General features: G+C 41.1%; 1 protein-coding gene across 4 annotated transcripts in view; it reads right to left on the bottom strand.

Annotated features, from left to right (window-relative positions):
- The window catches only part of CMSS1 (cms1 ribosomal small subunit homolog), a 242,367-nt gene that overhangs the window by 41,918 nt on the left and 181,126 nt on the right, over positions 1-19,323 (bottom strand). Inside the window, exon 1 of one of the 4 annotated variants that reach the window (XM_061366606.1) lies at positions 18,570-18,627. The exons of the other annotated variants lie outside the window; for them this stretch is intronic. Within the exon in view, the coding sequence (XP_061222590.1) occupies positions 18,570-18,612 (43 nt within the window). The 5' untranslated portion in view covers positions 18,613-18,627. Of the gene's footprint in view, positions 1-18,569; positions 18,628-19,323 lie in introns of those variants that run through there. 4 annotated transcript variants of the gene reach the window in all.

The raw sequence follows: 19,323 nt of genomic DNA, 5'->3' as shown, positions 1-19,323 counted from the left end.
CTCAGGTACTGTTTAGAAAGCAAGATTAGTATATTAAGCCATTTGCCTCATCAAGTAGTTTGCTTTTTACATTGCCATATTTACAACATAGCTTCAGGCATGGCAAATAAAAGCTGTTTTAAATCTGTGATTGCCTCAGAGCTGTCGGTCAGGGCTCTGTATGCCTCTTGGAGTTGGCCACTAGTTTTGTAGTGTGAGTCCCAGGCTTAATCCTGAGTATAAAGTACTTCAGAAAATAAAGATTTCCAAGTAGAAGGCTGAAACATTACGCATCCATACTCAAATTCCAAAGGCAAATCTATTCATCCATAAGGAAGACCTATTCATATGTATTTACCTAGCAAGGATGTACAACGGTATTTGATTGTTTAACATCATAGCAAAGGAAGACAAGATAAGCACGTGTATCCCACGAAATTAGCTATTGCCTATAGGCTTCCCCAAATTCAGATTTAGGTTTGACCCATAGAGCCACCTGTGTTAATTTCTATTAAGATATATTCACTAAGACTACATCAGAAAGCAATGAAAATCAGTTTCCTCCCTTACCTGATTTCCAATTAACCAGTGGTCTTTAGAGTCTGAAGTCTCACATTCTAATGTAAAGAGCTGAAGCCAAGAATGCCTATTTATACAGGACAGAAAGCAATTTAAATATACACTGATAGGATTTGATTTTAATTACACTGGACACAGTATTTGTCCAAGCAGAAGCACAAGGGGAGTACGTTACAGAAAAAAAAAAAACAACCCCAAATCCTAAACTTGGCTGTTGAAAAAAAAACACGGTCACATCTCTTATGTTAGAAATGTTGATAAAAGAGTTCAGAGCTGTTGCCAAGGTTACTGTTGTCCTGAATACATACTGACTGTTCAGAACCAGTCACAAGACCTAAAGAATAAACCAACATTTAGTTTCATATAGATCTGTTAATTCATGTAAAATTAAACTTTTTTTTCTGTTTTGTTTTGCTAAAACCAACCACCATTCAGCATATATTTAGAAGAATACACATCTTTCAGAAGTCTTTTTATCAATCATAACAATTCGAAAACCCATTTTAAAAAAAAAGTTTTTAGAGTTCATGGAAGCAACGAACTCAAAGAATGGCTTATATCCAGGCATTGTGTAGACTGAATGATGTGATCCTCCAGACATTTCTCTCCCCTTGTGGTATCATCAAAGAACTTTGTTTTTTCTGTTGTTGGGTGCTTTGGTTTTTTTTTTAATAACATGACAAAAATCATGTGAAGAAAGATACAGACATACACGGAACTAAGAACTGTGAAATGAGGCAGGGGTAATGCAAAAGGGGTCATATTCCACCACTCAAACATAAGCCAGCAGAAAGGAAGAAATGAGATTAGAAGAAAGGTCAGAGAAGCAATGGCAGTCAGGTCTTTTCTTGGAAAGAGCTTAAGAATGGAATTAAAAAACAACCTTCACATTTCTCAGACATCACCTTCTCTCTGCACTCTCTTCTCACTAGTTTGGATAAGACTTTTACTAGACAAACTTTTTTAATTGTCCACTTGTACCCTGAGGTGCTTGAGAAGAGCACTGAGGGCTCAGCTGTCATCCCAGCATAAAGTACAGTTGGCAAAATACTCTGCTCCAGTAATGACCTTCCCCTGATCAAAGAATTTCCAGGGGGTCAAGGAAAGGAAGAAACACCACCTCACTGTTGAGAAATTATCTCCCATTTCAGACCACAACTCTTTAGGAAAGTGCTGCCTCTGCTTCAGTTCAGCAAGAGCACAAGAAACTGAGGAACCTTCTGCTGATTTTGACAGCCACGCAAAAAAAACCTTCTTCTCCAGTCTCACCACCCACCAGGTCTCTGTAGCGATTTGCAGCAATGTATTTCATTGGGCTACTCCACCAAATTAGTTGCGAGTGCTTCTGTAGTAAATCTTTCCTTAGTCATGTGCTTCAGTAAAAATGAATTGGAAAAGTCTGCTTCACAGGCTCTGTATCAGCCACAAAAAGCTGCACGACACTGTGAAGTCAAACCCAAAGCCCCCCAGAGAATTCTGGAGCACCACTGTCACATCCCAATTTTCCAATTTCATCCACTCAGCTGAAAGGATGTTTAAAACCAACATTTCTGTGGACAAAAATCTCATTTCATTCTTCTCTCATTACTAAAGTGTGGCTGAAACCTTCTACTCTCAGAACACCCACAAATAACTAACCCCTGGTACATGTAGGGAAATTTTCGTCTCAGAAGTGGAATTTCTCATAAGAACTTTTAAGCAATTGAAGATACAGAAAGGGACACTATTACTTGTTCCCAGCTAGAGCAGTTGTTAACAAGATGATATGGGCCTGCCTTTAAAGTCTATTTGCACAAAAGGAGGTGAGTCTGTCAATAAACAGGAGGGTAACATCACCATACCCATAAAACTCTCTTCTAGAAGTGCCATACACCTGAGTATCAACCATGAAAGCAGATCCCATGGTTGATGTGAATGCCATCTAAGGCCCTTTTGTAAACTCAAGCTCTGTTTCAGACCCTGAGATGCTGTTTCTTAACAGCATGACACAGGCCATCGTGCTGGAAGTCAGTCTGTTTCTGGGAAATGCCACTCCACTTCCACTTCTGACTTTTCTCCTTCCTCAGGTTTGGCCCTATAGCCAAAAAGCTTGTTTGGTGCTCCAATTAATCTAAACCTCAAGTTAAAATGTTAAACATTAAACCCTTAGTACTTCATTCTGAGTTTAAGGCTGAGATTGAGAATCTCATAAAATCCAGAATGCTTAAGGTATGGCTTAAAACTAGAAATTACAGCCCTTTTCCCAGCACCTTCTCTATTTATAAAAATAAAAATTAAAAAAAAGAGTATTACAAAGCTTATCAGAAACAAACTTCAATACAAGTGGAGTGAGATTTCAGAGGACAGCCATAATCTCTATTGCAAACATGCATGCCAGAGCACAGAGCGTTAAGGTGATCTTCCTCAAATCACATGCCAAGTTAATGGCAAAGCCAGGAGCAGTATGCAAATCTCCCTGACACGGTAAAACATCAATAAGCCCACATGTGGCTTTTCTGCTTATTTATTGTTTGTGTCTCTGCATCAACTTATTTTTCACATGCTGATTATTCATGACTGAACTATGCTTTTCCCACACTTGGGGAGTGTTACATGCAACTGCTCGCTATTTTCACTGAGTGAACTACCACCAGAGTGGAAGTCAGGTGTTTTAATAGCCTTAGTTCAATTAAAATCCCAAGCCTTTATGGTTGCTGTTATTGTATTTCTCTACAGTTAATAGAAATATCACCGTATTTCTCTTATTTCTGAGAACTCCTTGTGGTTAAACAGGACAAATCCCTCCCCACCCTTACTATTTGTAAGGTAGCCTCTCCAACTGCCCACTGTGCTAAATTCCACAAGGATAAATCTGAGTGACACATTATATTCACAAAAAAAGAAAGCCATTGAGCATCCCCTATAGTGTTAGTGGCACATAGGCAGGGAAGCTCAACAAGACAGAAAGAGAAGCTGCTGTACTCTTACTGCCTGCCTTGCATGTGTAAGATCCCCGTTTCTCAGGACACTATCAGCGACACAGAGCCCACAGTGTGGTTCCCACTGCCCATCCCCTTTGTTTAGCTTCTTAGGGAAATGGAGCTTATATATGATGACCACGGTAACTGTGTCGGTATGCTTACCTCTGTGTGCTTATCCCAGATTTTTTTCTGTGGTCCACAGTCATTACACAAAGGCAGGGAGGCGATTCTATAATTATCTTTGTGGAAGGTGAGGATGGCATGTGTGATCCCAGACAGAGGGGAGAACCCCAGCAAAATCCTCAATCGTGGAAAAAGTTTCAGCTGAGACTCACAGTCACCTGGACAGAAATTTATAGGAAAGTAAGCATGTTCAACCCCACTGCTCAGAGAACTACTCATCTGTCTAGGCAGGCTCTGTAAAACAGTCATTTGGATTATTTATTCCATTCTTTCTTCTAAGAAATCTTTCCCAGCACTGGAACACAAGTGAGCAGACTAGTGGGTGCCACACATTTGTTAGCACAGAAAAGATCTTTATAAAAGAAAATTTTGTACTTTCCAAATTAAGAGGAAACAAGGCAGTGACAGGGTGTGGCAAGGGATCCTGTTTCTTTCTAAGCCTGCCTTTTTCAAACACTTTGCAGTCACATACCTTCAAGTACAGAAAAGTACCCACTTGCAAATAAGCAGGAGGATAGAGCCAACATATGTATTTTAGGCTAGCTGAGTTGTTTTTTTTTTTCTCAAGGTCTGCATATCAGAGCAGAGATATCTATTATGTATATTTTGATCATAACACTGCAAGCCAGCACCAGCCATGGCTCCTTAAGTAAAGGGAGAAGGGAAAGACTGACCCCCATTATGACCTCTGTTCAAGTCCTGCTCCTTAGCTGCTCATGCTGCAACAAACCACCCTGGCAGCGGCCCATTACTCATGCTGTTTACCACTAACCTTGCTCATGATGATGCAAGGCAGCCACAGAGCAAACACAAGCCACTCACCTGGCAGATCTGCAGAGGCACTTGTGGGAAATAAGCAGTGACCTTTTCAGCCAGCAAAAACTACAGCAGGAAGACAACACTTGAACAAACCTTATCATGCAAGAGAAAACTTCCTCACTGGTGTAATAATGTAAAGGGAGACTATTTCCCACTGGCATTTTTCTACATGGGGACGTAGCCTCGGTACAAACAGAAGCATGAACTTCCAGGCTAAAATAGTTGTGATAGACCGCAGCAAGCATACTCTTAGAATCATAGAATAGTTATGGTTGGAAAGGACCTTAAGATCATCTAGTTCCAGCCCCCCTGCCATGGGTAGGGACACCTCACACTAAACCATGTCACCCAAGGCTTCGTTCAACCCGGCCTTGAACATTGCCAGGGATGGAGCATTTACAACTTCTTGGGCTACCCATTTCAGTGCCTTGCTACCCTTACAGTAAAGAACTTCCTCCTTATATACAGTCTACTCTTCCACCTCTTGAGTATTTCAGACCTGGCCAGGCACATATCACATTGCCTCCACAGCAGTACTCCTTTGAGAACCAGGCATTTAACAATATAGACAGCCCCTGGGATGAAGGCAGCACACTAGAGAGGACAGGAGACGTGGCTTTACTGCCCAGAGGTTCTCTCCGATTAGTGAGAATGGAGCTTTGCCACATTTTCTCTTGAACCTTTACCCAGAAAGTGAACAGACAGTACGGCAGAAGAGCTGCGGACTCCATACAACTCTGTTCACCTACCTCAACTGTGTCAAATCGTGCTATCTAATATCACCACCCTCTCTCTACCTCACAGATAACTTCCCTTCTTTTCCCCCATGAAACTTTCAACGCTTTTTTTTTTTTCCAAGTAGAAATTACCAACATTGATAGAATTCTGATATAACTTTTTAATTTCAAAAAGCTTTCTGCTTCCACTAATATATCTCTATCTACTCCAACCTTCCATAATTCAATCTCTATCTATAAATACTTTAATAGGATTTATTCCATTTATTTTCCAGTTTCCCAGGTGATGACATCACAGACCTTCAACCTGGTCTTGTACAATCAGCATAGGAGAGGTCAGTGAGTTGGCAATAACAAACTATTTGAGAGCCAGCAACAGGAACAGTTAAGTTCAGATATTCAACGATAATGCACTAGCACAAATGCATGCTTTCCTCCTCGAAGACTCCAGCATAAGAAAAAGCTTTAGAAACAGATCCTTCACACCGTAACCTACACTGTTTTGATCTGGTGACTTAAGTAGAATTTGATTTGCTTGCCAGCAAGCAGCTAGTCTGCAACAGGGGCAGAGATCTGATGCCTGAAGTCTAGACAAAGGACCAAAATACAACAGTTCCTATGCCTCTGTGAAACTTGCAATAGACAATCTGGCAAGGACCTCAGCTTAATCTTTTTGCCTTGGTTTTCTCTTGTTTTCACACTCCCCAAGTGGAAAGCCACTTCTCATTTTAGGAATTTTGAATGAACACATGTTTCTTGCTTTGCTGGGTTTCAGGCATGCCTGTCACCACCAGAATGGGCACTGTGTGCCTCTTCCACAGCAAGCAACAGACAAACTGTTCCAACAAAATTCTTCTGCCAGGGCTGGGTCACAACAGTGGTGGTGAATATGGTCTACAGAGGGCTCCTGAGCAAGCCAGTTCCCTGATGTGAGAATAAGTGGTACAGAAAGACACTTCAATGAGGCAAGAGGATGGCAGAATGCTTCTCCTCAGTAACACTGAGAATTTGAAAAGGCTGGAGTCTGGCACAGAGAAATGCATAGGCTGTAATATTTTTTGTAAAAAAACTTCCTCCTACATAGCAATGTGAGACTCCTCAATGGGAGGCTCAACAAACCACTTAAACTTCTCTTTGCACAGGAGGGCCTGGTTAGCTCACTAGGACATGGCAATCTATGTGGAAGAAAAAAGGAGAAAATACTTTTAAAACACCAATTTAAGTCCAGACCAGTTCCCCTTCTCAGAAAGGCCCGATGTAGCTGCCCCTGTTAGCAAGGTACTGGAAGCGGTGATATTTCAGGCCTATTCTTCAGCAATGCTCTAAAATCCCTGGCTGTGAAGCAAACCTGACAATCAGCCACCTTGCTCTGCTTGCACACAGACCCAAATAACGTTACCTGAGGGGACATTAGCAATTCAACACTCACTGCAGTTTCACATTATGGTCTGACAAAGTGACACAATCACTTAACAACAGCCTTTAATAGCATGCTGTGCACAGTAATCCCTCCTTGGTATTTTTTGTAAGCTCCATTGTGAATCAGCACAGACAGCAACGAATTTTGGCTTAACAGGTGGACTCAACTGCACTTGCACTTTTTAGAGCAAGGAAGGTTATTTTCCCTACCTAAATTACATCATGATCCTGACTGCTGTCCACCAACCTCCTCCAAATACTGCCTTATACGGGCTAATGTGCAGCCAGGAGAGCCTGGAAGACTCGGTCACTCCCTTTTGGGAAAAAGACCAAAGGACTTGATGTCATTTACGCCTTACCTGACCGATGAGCAACCTTGCTAGCTAGCAGCCAAACACAACATAACAGTGACACTTTAAAACAAGTGTTCAGGATGCATTTTTCATTACCACAGTCAATCCAAATACACCATCCCCACCTCTGCCTTATCCCACTGCACAACAAACATTAAGAAGCTAAAGTGATAGCAACACATGAATGATGAAAACATCACAGCTAGAAGACTGGACTATGCTGAACACTGTGTGGGTATTTTCTGTACCCTGTTTTTTTTTTTTTTTTTTTTTTTTTATGGAACATTAGATTTTCTGGTATTTTTTTTAATTCACAATTGTGCTCAAGCTCCTTGGGGGCTCTGTTTTGCAACATGGCAGAACTTCACAGGTGTGATGGTTTTGACTGAGATAATTTTCTTCATGATAGTTAGTATGGGGCCACGTTTTGGATTTGTGCTGAAAACAGTGTTGATAATACAGCGATGTTTCAGTTATGGCTGAGCAGTGCTTACACAGAGCCAAAGCTTTTTCTGCCTCTCACCCCAACAGCTGGGGGTACACAAGGAGCTTGGAAGGGACACAGCCAAGACAGCTGATCCCAACTGACAACAGGTATATTCCAGGCCATATGGCATCGTGCTGCTTGTAAAGCTAGTGGAAGAAGAAAGGGACGACATTCAGAGTGATGGTGTTTGTATTCCCAAGTCACAATTAATTACATGTTATGCAGCTCTGCCTTCCTGAAATGGCTGAACCTCAGCCTGTTTCTTCTTGTGTCTTCCGATTCCCTTCTTTGCTTTAAAGATATGACAGTAGAAATGGGTAACCCAACAAAACAGAAATTCAGTAACATACCACAAAGCACATACAACATTAGGCACTGATATTGTGGGTTGGTAACACTAAATCTGCTCAGAAGAACTGCTGTGACCTTGCATAATCAAAACCTAACAGCATCAAATTTCTGATATATCTAGTGTGTGAGAGGAATTTTAAAGAAGTAGTTCTGACCTCAGGTCCAGAATGAGGTGATGCCCTAAGGCAGTGTGGCACAGAAACATGTGCAGCCAACAGGGCATATGAAAACAATTCATTTGACTTCACCATGTGGAAAGGTTAGGCACTTTGAGAGGTACCCACAGCAGTTACATCTGTCAGGTCAGAGGAAGCTGTTGATGACATTTGCCCAAAGCAAGGCTCTTAGTCTCTCATCTAGGTTAGGAGCAAGTCCTTTAACCACTTTATTTAAGAGCAAAGATTTTGGAAGGATGGCTGCTCTTGATGGATATGCCAACAAACTACTATCTTTGCCAGCACTGAAGGAGTCAGTTATCTGAAGACAAGACATTGCACAGTGTCACTTCCAAAACAAAGTTAGTTATTTCCTTCCAACCAGTAACCGAAAGTTGCCAACAGCAATAAGAAAAGCATTCAAGAGAAAAAAATAAGGGAGCACAAACATGGGGAATAGCTGGAAAATTAGACTTCTTTTTTTTATTTTATTTATTACTGCTACTACTTTTAATTGAAAATGGAGTCAGAACACATTCTTCTAGTGACAATGTAATTTAAGCAGTCTATTACTCAGTATTATGTCAAATCAATGTTCTGCAAAACATTAACCTCCATCCCAGGTTCATCCCCCTATCTCACCCCCAATATACGCATTCCAAAAACACACTATATTTAATCCCAAATATATAAAGCAGATAACATAAAAGCTATTGCACTCAACTCAAGGGAATTACTAGCATAGTACTCTTGAAATCTCTAAGGAAATTCGTGCTGCAATAATATTTAAGGCTTTAGACCCCAAAGCAACATTTCTCAAACGACCGCAAGCCTAAAGCTACCCAAGTTGCATCAAAGCTGCTCAGACATGTTGTTGCTGGCATTAGCTCAAGTTCTTTTAAAATATAGCTAAGACATGTAATAAATAGAGAACAGTGAAGTCACCACACAAGTAAGATTTTTAAAAGTTACCTATCAGAAAAAGCAAGGCAGATCTTGCATATAAACATGAGCAACGGGGGGCTGAGTGCCCTTGTCACTCAAGAGCTTGCTTGCTCAGCCATTATGATCTTCAAAGCACTTCATGTATTACCCTTCAGCTATGTTAAAATGTTATTGATCAGGTACCAATATACATGTTAATATGTAACCTGCCAGAGGTGTTTGAAATTCCATCTGACCTTCATCAAAGGAAAAAATTCCTCACTCTTATTACAAGAGTGTGAAAAAATTACCAAATGCCCCCGAGCAGGATGGTTTTCCCTCTCCAATACCGCCTTCCCTCACTGCAACACCAACAGCTCCAGATGAACCATGAGTTCTCCACACTATCTCCCCTTTCAATAGTGGCTTTGAACCAAGAATGTTACTATTGAAGAGCAAGGACGGAAGGGCTGAATCCCAAGATAAGCAAGTGGCAGGGCTGACCTCATAAACTGTTCCCTAATGCTTACCATTGGGATCACACAAGGTTCCTGGAAACAGCATATAAAAACCAGACATTGAGGTTTAACCATTCTTAGGCAGGAAGTAAACAATGTTTAGCAGGAACTAAACACACATTATTCAAAGAAATTTAAAATACAAACCCCACATACAAATCATGTGGGACTTAGATCCAATAAAGGAACAGGCCTGGCAAAATCCACACTTGTACGCATTTGTGAAGGTACAGAGAAAACTACAGATGTAGGTCTTTAATGCTTTTCAAGAAACAGGGCCACTACATTAGAACAAAACAAGAACTGCAGAAGCACTCAGTTTGCTTCAGATCCACTCTCACAGAAGTTAGTAGAAAAAACAACAAATCCCTCCAAAACAAACAACCCACTTCAGTGTGAAGAAAACCAAGCTATCTATGAGCACTTCTGAAAATCCTCCCCATCCTCCTAATGTGCCCTGCTGACAGCAGCAAACTGTGTGAGCTGTTAAGCATTTCAGCTTTTGTCCACTTTGAGGTCTGCCTCATGCAGAAGAGGCTCACCCCTGTATTTCTTCCTTTATATATGGAGGAAAATAGACTCTATATATTTGAAGTACATGCTTCAAACAGTGTCTGATCCTGAAGATAATTCTTCTGTTCTAACATGCCACAGACTTTCAGGGGAAATGAACTGAAAAACAAAACATTTGAGAAATAATAACAACACAGTAAAAAAAAAAACAAAAAACAGATGATACACATGATGGTCCTAGAATTTGATGCCTATCACTGCAGCAAGCCATGATTGTATATTCAGATTTCTTCACTTTTTTTCTACTGTGATGCTACTTGTCCTCAAGAACAAGTATCTCTAAACCTTAAAACACAGGCACCTCAACTGCCTAAACTGCAGTACTTTCCAGTAAATTGCAAGTTGTTCTGAGCAGCTGAGGAAGATTGAACAGTCACCCAAAAGTCTGAGCTGAATTTTTTTGAATTTTCTTCCCTTAGAGGTAAATTAACTACTAAGGAGGAAATAATTATGGAAGTACAATACTCAGTACTTATACAGTGTATTTTATCAGCAGAACTCAAAGAGCTGCATATACTTTTTAATGCACTTATCAACCACAAATCCAGGAAACTGACATCCTACTACTCGGATCATTCACAGAAGATACCAACCTGGGGGGAAAAAACCCAACAACAAACAAATAAACCAAGATAAAACAAACCACTTTTGTCTTTTTCACTACTACAAAGCCATAAAAAAACCCCAACTTTTGATCAATTCCATCTCATATGCAGCCAAAGTCTCACTCACAACTAATAAGAAAAAATTCTCTTGATGTAGCCAAGCTGCACTACATTGACATCTGGGTATTATCCTGGTGCTGGGACCATTTGATTCATAAAAATCTGGAATTCTACCAAAAAGATGATGGGACACACAAATCTCAGGTGACAGGTTTACCATCAGCCCCCTCAGCTCTTAGTCCACACATTACAAAATGTAAGCATCTACATCAGGCTGCAAGAGAACAGACACATACCCTAGAGTATCCCAAGGCCAGCTCACTGCTCTGTGTCCCTGGCTTTATAATTCTACAAAGAACAGAAACAAATCCACCTCAAAGCAGTGTTCTGAAAACTAGATGCACTAAAAAGTTGTTCCATTCATATGTTTGCATGTCCTAAGAGACAGTCATAAAACATGATAAAAATATTAGCAATTGGGTTTTAGGGACTGTGTTCTCACAGATGAGAACAGAACAACTCCAACTAAAGTCAACAGAATTATACCCACTGACATGAAATCACAACACGGCACTCAAAAAATACCTTAAATCTTAAAATCCCCAGATGCAACACCTGTGGCCAACATCTATATTAGCCACACGTGCACTACCCTGAAAGGAGGTCTGAATTATTTTTATAGTGAGATAATGTTCCCTTGATGATCTTAAAGTCTTAGTAGCATATAACAATAAAATTTCATTCTTGAGAAAACAATAGCAGACATCTACAATTTTGAATCTATACAAGACTTAACAATTTTTCCATTTTCTTCACTAGAACAGTGACTCTTCCACAATGACATAAAGCTACTGACAAGCTACATACAGGAACTTGAGGGGAAAGCAGCGGGAGGTCTTCTCCAAGGCCAAGAGCAAACCGGAAGTTTTACACTTTGCCAGTTGCAAGAAAAATGGGAAACAAAACACTTCATTTTCTTATAATGTATCAGCTAACACATTTCGCAGAAGGAAACCTCCTCTTCATCAGCCAAATTCAACTTTCATCTGGTGGATTAAAAATACACCTGCAGAGGTTTGTTCATATGGTTGACCTCCAAATTTGGAACTTTATGCCTTCCAGATGCAAAACAGCTCAAAATTCTGCATTTTCAGGGAAGGATCCAAAAGCCCTTCTACCGTCTATTCCCCACTGAAGTTAATCACCAAGCATTAGTGAACACAATCAGTCCTAGCCAGTTTCCTAAGGAAACACTGCATCCCCACTTTTGGATAGAAAATTGAGCAATAAGTCTCTTCTGTGTTTTCTCTGGTATAGTTCACAGCATGGCTATGCAAGGTGTAGCACACTGCATGATGCCACCACTGCTGCTCTACTATGTTTGGTTCTGAACTATTATAGCAAAGAAATAGAGATGTCAGGGCAGTGAGCAAATGTAGGTTTTTCTTTTCTCATTCCCTTCTCACTTTTCTAAACTTGATTGGGTGTTGTCTGTTTTCTGTGAGGGTTTTTTGTGTGTTTTGGTTTGTTTGGTTTGTGGGGTTTTTTTTTTAAGGAACTTGAAGGCGCTATATGAAAACGCCACTTCAAGCTTGTTTTGCCAGAGGTAAAACAAGGAAGTGATATATCGTAACCAGTAACATTACTACAGGTCAAGCCAAATGCTCACCTGAGCCAATCTAAGTACAATTTGATTTGTCTGTGTTAGGAATCGGAGAAGAGATAACTCACCCTTTTTTTGTTTAAATAGAAAAAAAAAGGTTACTGTCCCATAACTAAGGATTCCTTGGAACATGTGGCCTTAATGCCCATCATGCCATGGCTGTGTGTGGGAATGGTCACTCAGGTCCGGTTCCTGTCAGGACTAGCAGCACTAGCAGCAGCATCTTCAGGCTTTATTCTGCACTACAGATATGTGATTCAAAGAACTAGCAGATCACACATGTTACTCTAAAATGTACAATCCATAACTTTCCTGGGGGCAAGCAGACAGGAAGGTTAATAATAATAATAGAAGAATAATGGGAAAGGAGAATAATGTTTCTATCTTCTCTGAATGACCATTCAGCTGCATGGTAATGCTATGAGTGACCTCCTCAGTATGTCTTTCCCCTGCCCAGCTCATCCCAAATAGGTTCCCCAACTCTCCAGCAGCACAGTGACTGCAAAGCCACGCTGCAAGCAAGAACTGAATCCCACTTGGCATCCCTTTCAACACTGCACAGCAGAGATGTGGATCCCATTAGCTGCTCTGAATACTTATGGACCAGGAATGCTCATTTAGAGGTGCTACTGGAGGTTACCCGCATTTGTGGAAGGAAAGAATCCAAATCCCCAGCATCAGCTCTACCCCAGTACACTAATAACAATGTACAAATGACAATCTGATACCCAATGTGACTACCTCTTAGCTGACCCAGTGGTATATAAGGCCCTTTTTAAGACAGAAATGCAGAGTAATTCATTCTCTTACAGCTTAAACCCCTTGTGGGTGGATGGAGAAACCACCAGTAGTGTGGTTCTTCAGGCAAGGATAAAAATACTTGAAAAGAAGGGAAGGGACAAAAGACAGCAGCTTCATTTCCTGACCTGATGTGGGCCTTGACATGCACTTAAAGGAAGTCAGTCCAGGAGAAATGCTGCATCTTGTAAAGTATCTGAGAGAGCTCATCAGTAATTAGTGTCTTACCCACCTCAGTGTTACTTTTTTAGCAGAAAAGATAGCCCATCAAAAACTTAATCCTCTACAAACCAGTAGGAAGCAGCCAGCGTTGCACTCATTTTTTGTGAAACTGTCAAGACCCAATTAAAGGTGATGCAGAATTACCCTACTGCTCTCAGGAAGGGTCACCAGATCATTCAGAAGCTTAACTATAACCCACAGTTATATATGTGAAGAGCTCAGTTTACGATGCATTTCTGCATCCATATTCACATAGAAGCTCACAGTATAACACAAACACAGACAAAAACTAACACCCTTTCAGATGTGGGGCTGAAGTGACCTCAAATTAACCTGATTCAGATTAAAGAGGCACCCTTCTGAAGTTCCAGATATGATTCTAGGATTCATGTGTTCTGAAACACAAAAGCCAGTGAGTTTTGTTCTATACCCATGCCTTGTGGGAGCTCCACAAGTAAGTGTATACCCTTCCCACAAGCTAACATTTGGACTTGTGCAAAGTGTTTGACATTGTCCCACATGACATCCTTGTCTCTAAATTGAAGAGACATCAATTTGATAGATGGACCACTCAGTGGATAAAAAACTGGCAGGTTCGGTTGATAGGCTGGAGGGAAGCAATGCCATCCAGAGGGACCCTGACACGCTTGTGAGGTGGGCTGATGCCAACCTTATGAAGTTTAACCATACCAACTGCAAAGTCCTACGCCTGGGTTGGAGCAATCCTAGGCACAGCTACAGGCTGGGCAGAGAAGAGATTCAGAGCAGCCCTGAAGAGAAGGACTTGGGGGTGTTGGTCAAAAAGAAAATGAACATGAGCCAGCTTTGGTGTGCGTGTGCAGCCGAGAAAGCCAACCGTATCCTGGGCTGCATCAAAAGGAACGTGACCAGCAGGTTGAAGGGGTGATCCTGCCCCTCTACTCGGCTCTTGTGTGACCTCATCTGGAGTATTATGTACCGTTCTGGTGTCACAGTATCACAGTTATCACAGTATGTTAGAGATTGGAAGGGACCTCAAAAGATCATCTAGTCCAATCCCCCTGCCGGAGCAGGAACACCTAGATAAGGTTACACAGGAACGTGTCCAGGCAGGTTTTGAATGTCTCCAGAGAAGGAGATTCCACAACCTCCCTGGGCAGCCTGTTCCAGTGTTCCGTCACCCTCACTGAGAAGAAGTTTCTTCTCAAGTTTAAGTGGAACCTCTTGTGTTCCAGTTTGTACCCATTACCCCTTGTCCTATCATTGTTTGCCACTGAGAAGAGCCTGGCTCCATCCTCGTGACACTCCCCCTTTATATATTTATATACACTAATAAGGTCACCCCTCAATCTCCTCCAAACTATAGAGACGCAGCTCCCTCAGTCTTTCCTCATAAGGGAGATGCACCACTCCCTTAATGATCTTAGTTGCCCTGCGCTGGACTCTCTCCAGCAGGTCCCTGTCCTTCTTAAACTGCGGGGCCCAGAACTGGACACAATATTCCAGATGCGGTCTCACCAGGGCCGAGTAGAGGGGAAGGAGGACCTCTCTCGACCTACTAACCACCCCCCTTCTAATACAGCCCAGGATGCCATTGGCCTTCTTGGCCACAAGGGCACAGTGTCGGCTCATGGTCACCCTGTCGTCCACTAGGACCCCCAGGTCCCTCTCCCCTACACTGCTCTCTAACAGGTGGTTCCCCAACCTATACTGTAACCTGGGGTTGTTCCTGCCCAGATGCAGGACTCCTCAAGATAAAAAGGACATGCAACTGGTGGAACAAGTCCAGAGGAGGGCCACGAGGATGATCAAGGGGCTGGAGCACCTCCCTTAGGAAGACAGGCTGAGAAAATTGGGTCTGTTCAGCCTGGGGAAGAGAAGGCTTTATGGAGACCTCATAGCAGCCTTCCATTATCTGAAGGGGGCCTATAGGGATGCTGGGGAGGGACTCTTCATTAGGAACTGTAGTGACAGGACAAGGGGTAACAGGTTAAAACTTAAACAGGGGAAGTTTAGATTGGATATAAGGAGGAAATTCTTTCCTGTCAGGGTGGTGAGGCACTGGAATAGGTTGCCCAGGGAGGTTGTGAATGCTCCATCCCTGGCAGTGTTCAAGACCAGGTTGGACGAGGCCTTGGGTAATATGGTTTAGAGTGAGGTGTCCCTGCCCATGGCAGGGGGGGTTAGAACTAGGTGATCTTAAGATGATCTTAAGGTTGGTTTTCACTTGTAAGCAGGAGCTCTTCACACCTGACTCACAGTAACACCCTTTGGTCACTCCTTGGTAGACAGTTGTAGAGATCCACCACTGCAGTTAGCCATGAAGAAACATGAGTTGGAGGAAAATACCCTACAGGGTACTTGTTGTGGGGGTTTTGCCTATCTTGCATCCAGAGATGACAAAAAGACATAGCTTATTATGGAAACAACAGTACCCAGCTCTGACCTGCTTAGTGTTACCTGAAGTTAGTGTTACATTACACCGACATGGCTGCAGGAAAGTAAGCACAGAAGAAATAAATTACGTTCCTAAAGAAGCAGCAACTACCTAAAGACATGAATTAGCAGGGTGGCAACATCTTGCATTACGATGTTAGAACTTTAAGGTCATGAAGGCAGGTAAGTGGGTACAGAGTTATGTAAACAGACATCTCATTTATGCTTTAAAATCTCAAATTAGATGATATGTCACAAACTGTTTCCTAGCGTTACATTTTAATTGGTTCATCCAGTTAAATGGCTCCAGGATGAACCAGTGATCCTTTAAAAGAAACAGACTGCTATCCTATTAGGAAGGATGGTAAAGACATAGGAGGAACATCCAGAAATAGTAAAGGAAGGCCTATCTTTGCAAGCCTGTAATTGTACTGCTCTGCACTGCTGTGTAATTTTAAAACCACTGGGCTCTTGTTTTCTCCTGAGTCTTTCTCTCTGAATCTGCCAACTTTTCCCATCCTTTAGCTGATCCTGATCATTCACACCTCTCTCACACCTCAAACCTATTAGCTTTGCTAGTCTACTGGGGGTCTTTACCGTGCCTTTAACTTACACAGGAATTTTTCTGAGAGTGCAAAGAAATCCTACAAAAGTCTTCAAATAAGGCCAGTACACATGCTTATAGCTAATCACAACAAATCTGTAAATTGAACCAATATAGCAGTTAGATCAATTACGTTTTCTTTCAGCGACTAATAATTTCTTTTGTTTTTTTAAAGACCTAAAGTCAACTGAAGCATGGGAAAATATTTAATGTAATTTTCCCAAGCACAGCATTTCTGAAGCTCTGCCAGTCATGTGGTAGATTGAACACAGCATTACGAAGTATTCTCATGTGTAACCACAGTGACTCTACGATACAGGTTATTTAAAGCCTTGTGAGATTCACTTATAATTCTAGGTAAAGTATTTCACTGGCGACAGCCCAAAGCTGCATTCCAAAATCTGAAGTGCGAATTTCATGGCCTCTTGCCCTGGCAATTCACATCCTGTAAAACAATCAGAAATTTTTATCTTCTGCAGAATAGCTGGGATCCCATGCCCTTGCAGACAGTTTCTGTATTTTGTTCCCTAAGCAATAAAATATCACAACAGCTGCTAGCAGGTTGGAAGGAGGTCAACAAAATTAGTGTCAGGGGCTTTTTATTTCTTCTCTTTTAAACTCCTAGGGGAGGTTTGATCAAAACTTAGCAAAGTGCATAAGTATCTTGTGTAATGGGACTGTTAGATCTGTTGGCTTCAAACTAAAAGGACTATAAACCAAAATTCCTATTATGGATATTTCTTTATGTTTGGTGGTCTGTCATGCATTCCCACTAAGGATAGTCATTTCCATTCTTGTGAACTTAAGATCTCTGATTATTATTAATGCTGTAATACATTGATGAAATTACTGTTATCTTGGAATTTTACTTTTGGAAAAAAAAAAGTAACAATAATTAACATGTCTTATCAATTCTGCTCTCTTAATTAATGCCAAAAGTGGAAAGGCTGAGTTATTAACCCCTTGTTTGCTTTGGCTATTGACAACATGTTGGACACGCTTCTAGCATTTCAGCAATGGCAGAAGCCTGAGCTTTCCTCTAATTCTGCCTAGAAAGCCCTGTCCAGATGGGTAATACAGACTCACAGAAACATCTGAGATAAAGATGTGCCTTCCTAGAAGCATCTGAACTAGTATTTCACTGCTGAGCCACACAAAGAGAAAACAGACAAATTTGAAGCACATTTTGTATTTATGCTTAAGCAATTCTTGGGTGAATCTTACTAAGCTGGTTTTGATTTATGAAGTTCTTTGTATCTCTGTGCTAACTATAAGGAACAACTCGCCTTTCTCTGTTGGGATGGCCTGAGACTTGTCATCAATAGACACAATGTTCCCAAAGCTTTACTTATCAAACACTAAATGTCTATGGAAAGGTTTTATGTAGACTAACCCACCACTGTGGATTAAGGCCAGTGGCCACTAAGCAGTTTTGAAGTTTCACCAGTGTGACAGAGAAGAATCCAGCCCAAGTGCCATAAACACCATAAGCCAAAACTTAATCACACAGAATTCAATGGCAAACTTCCTACCAATTTTGTAGAATCCAAAATTTAGTTTCTTGTTACAGAAACTTAGCAATTAAAAAACACAAAAGGAACCTGACGTTAGACCTCCTCAATATATATAAGGCAAAGCATTCTGCTACGTTTTCACAGGTATCTAATGTTGAAAATACCCTTCCAAAATTTCTTATGAAGTATTCTAACTCCCCACTATCGTGATATTTCACAAGCAGGTTTATCAACATAAAACAACACACCACATATAAAATTCATCACATATAGCAGACTTCTCTCAAAAAAAGATGAGATAATAAATTTTGTGGGCAGTTTGATAGTTTTTCCTCCTAACAGCTAAGTTATTAATTCCCCCCCCAAAAACCCATAAAGCAGCACTTAGACCTACATATATAACTTCAGTATTACTCTGAGAAAATACCAGTACCTAACGAGCTTTAGTAAAAAAACAGACAAAACCACCATAAACAAATAAACCCTAATCCCCCCAAACCAAACCAACCCACAACAAAAAAAAAAAAAAAGTCTTAAGAACTGCATTTGGTTCTGTGTGGAAAAAAGAGAGGAAAATATTCTCAAAAAGGTTACAGCTGAAGGAGAAGAACTTAAGTTCTTACACATCTGCTAGAATTATGAGCATCTTACTCATTGAACTATTCAGTCTCCAGCTTATCTGAAATGGCTCCATGAATGCGTCTCTCTGCTCCCAGCAGGAACAGTTAAAGGTGTTTTAAAACTCTCTGAGGACAGTTTAAAATGAATAAAAAATGTAGAACCATAAACAAAAAAAGCCTCAAATAAAGTCTCTAATACACATGGAAAGATCTGAATTTGAGCTCACAAAAGACTGATTTTTTAAAAACAGATGGTAATTTATTAACTGTGAAAATGTTTGACTGGCCTAGATATTACCAAGGACCTTTTCATCCCTAAATAACATATTTTATCAAATGCTCTGTTTAAAACAAAACCACATAAACACTCCATGTGCTTTCCACCAAGGAGAAAGCAGCAGAAAATCCTTTTTCAAGACTGACTATAAACATACTCCATGTGACACGTGTGGGACATGTTTTCACATTTTCAGATAACACTATCAGCAGCCGCAGCTCTGAAGGTGGTGTGCCAGAAGCAGCGGCACTTCACATGAGGATAAACTGTAATCTGTATTCACCAAGGATAGGAATAACAAAACAGAATTGCTTGTTTCTTAGAAAGGCTTTCGGTTTCCTTTTCCAAGCCCCAGATGCGTTCACTCAGCACAGCCTAGTACTTGCTACTGCTGCCCCTAATTCTTCAGGTACAGACCCAGCCACACCCACATGAGTATCACAGCCTCCCAGCTAATAAAAGCTAACCTGCAATAACCTTGTCCTGCCTTCTACACTGAAAGGCAGAC

The sequence above is a fragment of the Neopsephotus bourkii genome, unplaced genomic scaffold (genome assembly GCF_033783945.1).
Source record: "Neopsephotus bourkii isolate Nb327-2 ecotype Australia unplaced genomic scaffold, CSIRO-AGI_Nbou_v1 NB_1350, whole genome shotgun sequence".
NCBI classification, from domain to species: Eukaryota; Metazoa; Chordata; class Aves; order Psittaciformes; family Psittacidae; genus Neopsephotus; species Neopsephotus bourkii.
This window is presented reverse-complemented; position numbering and strand designations above follow the sequence as displayed.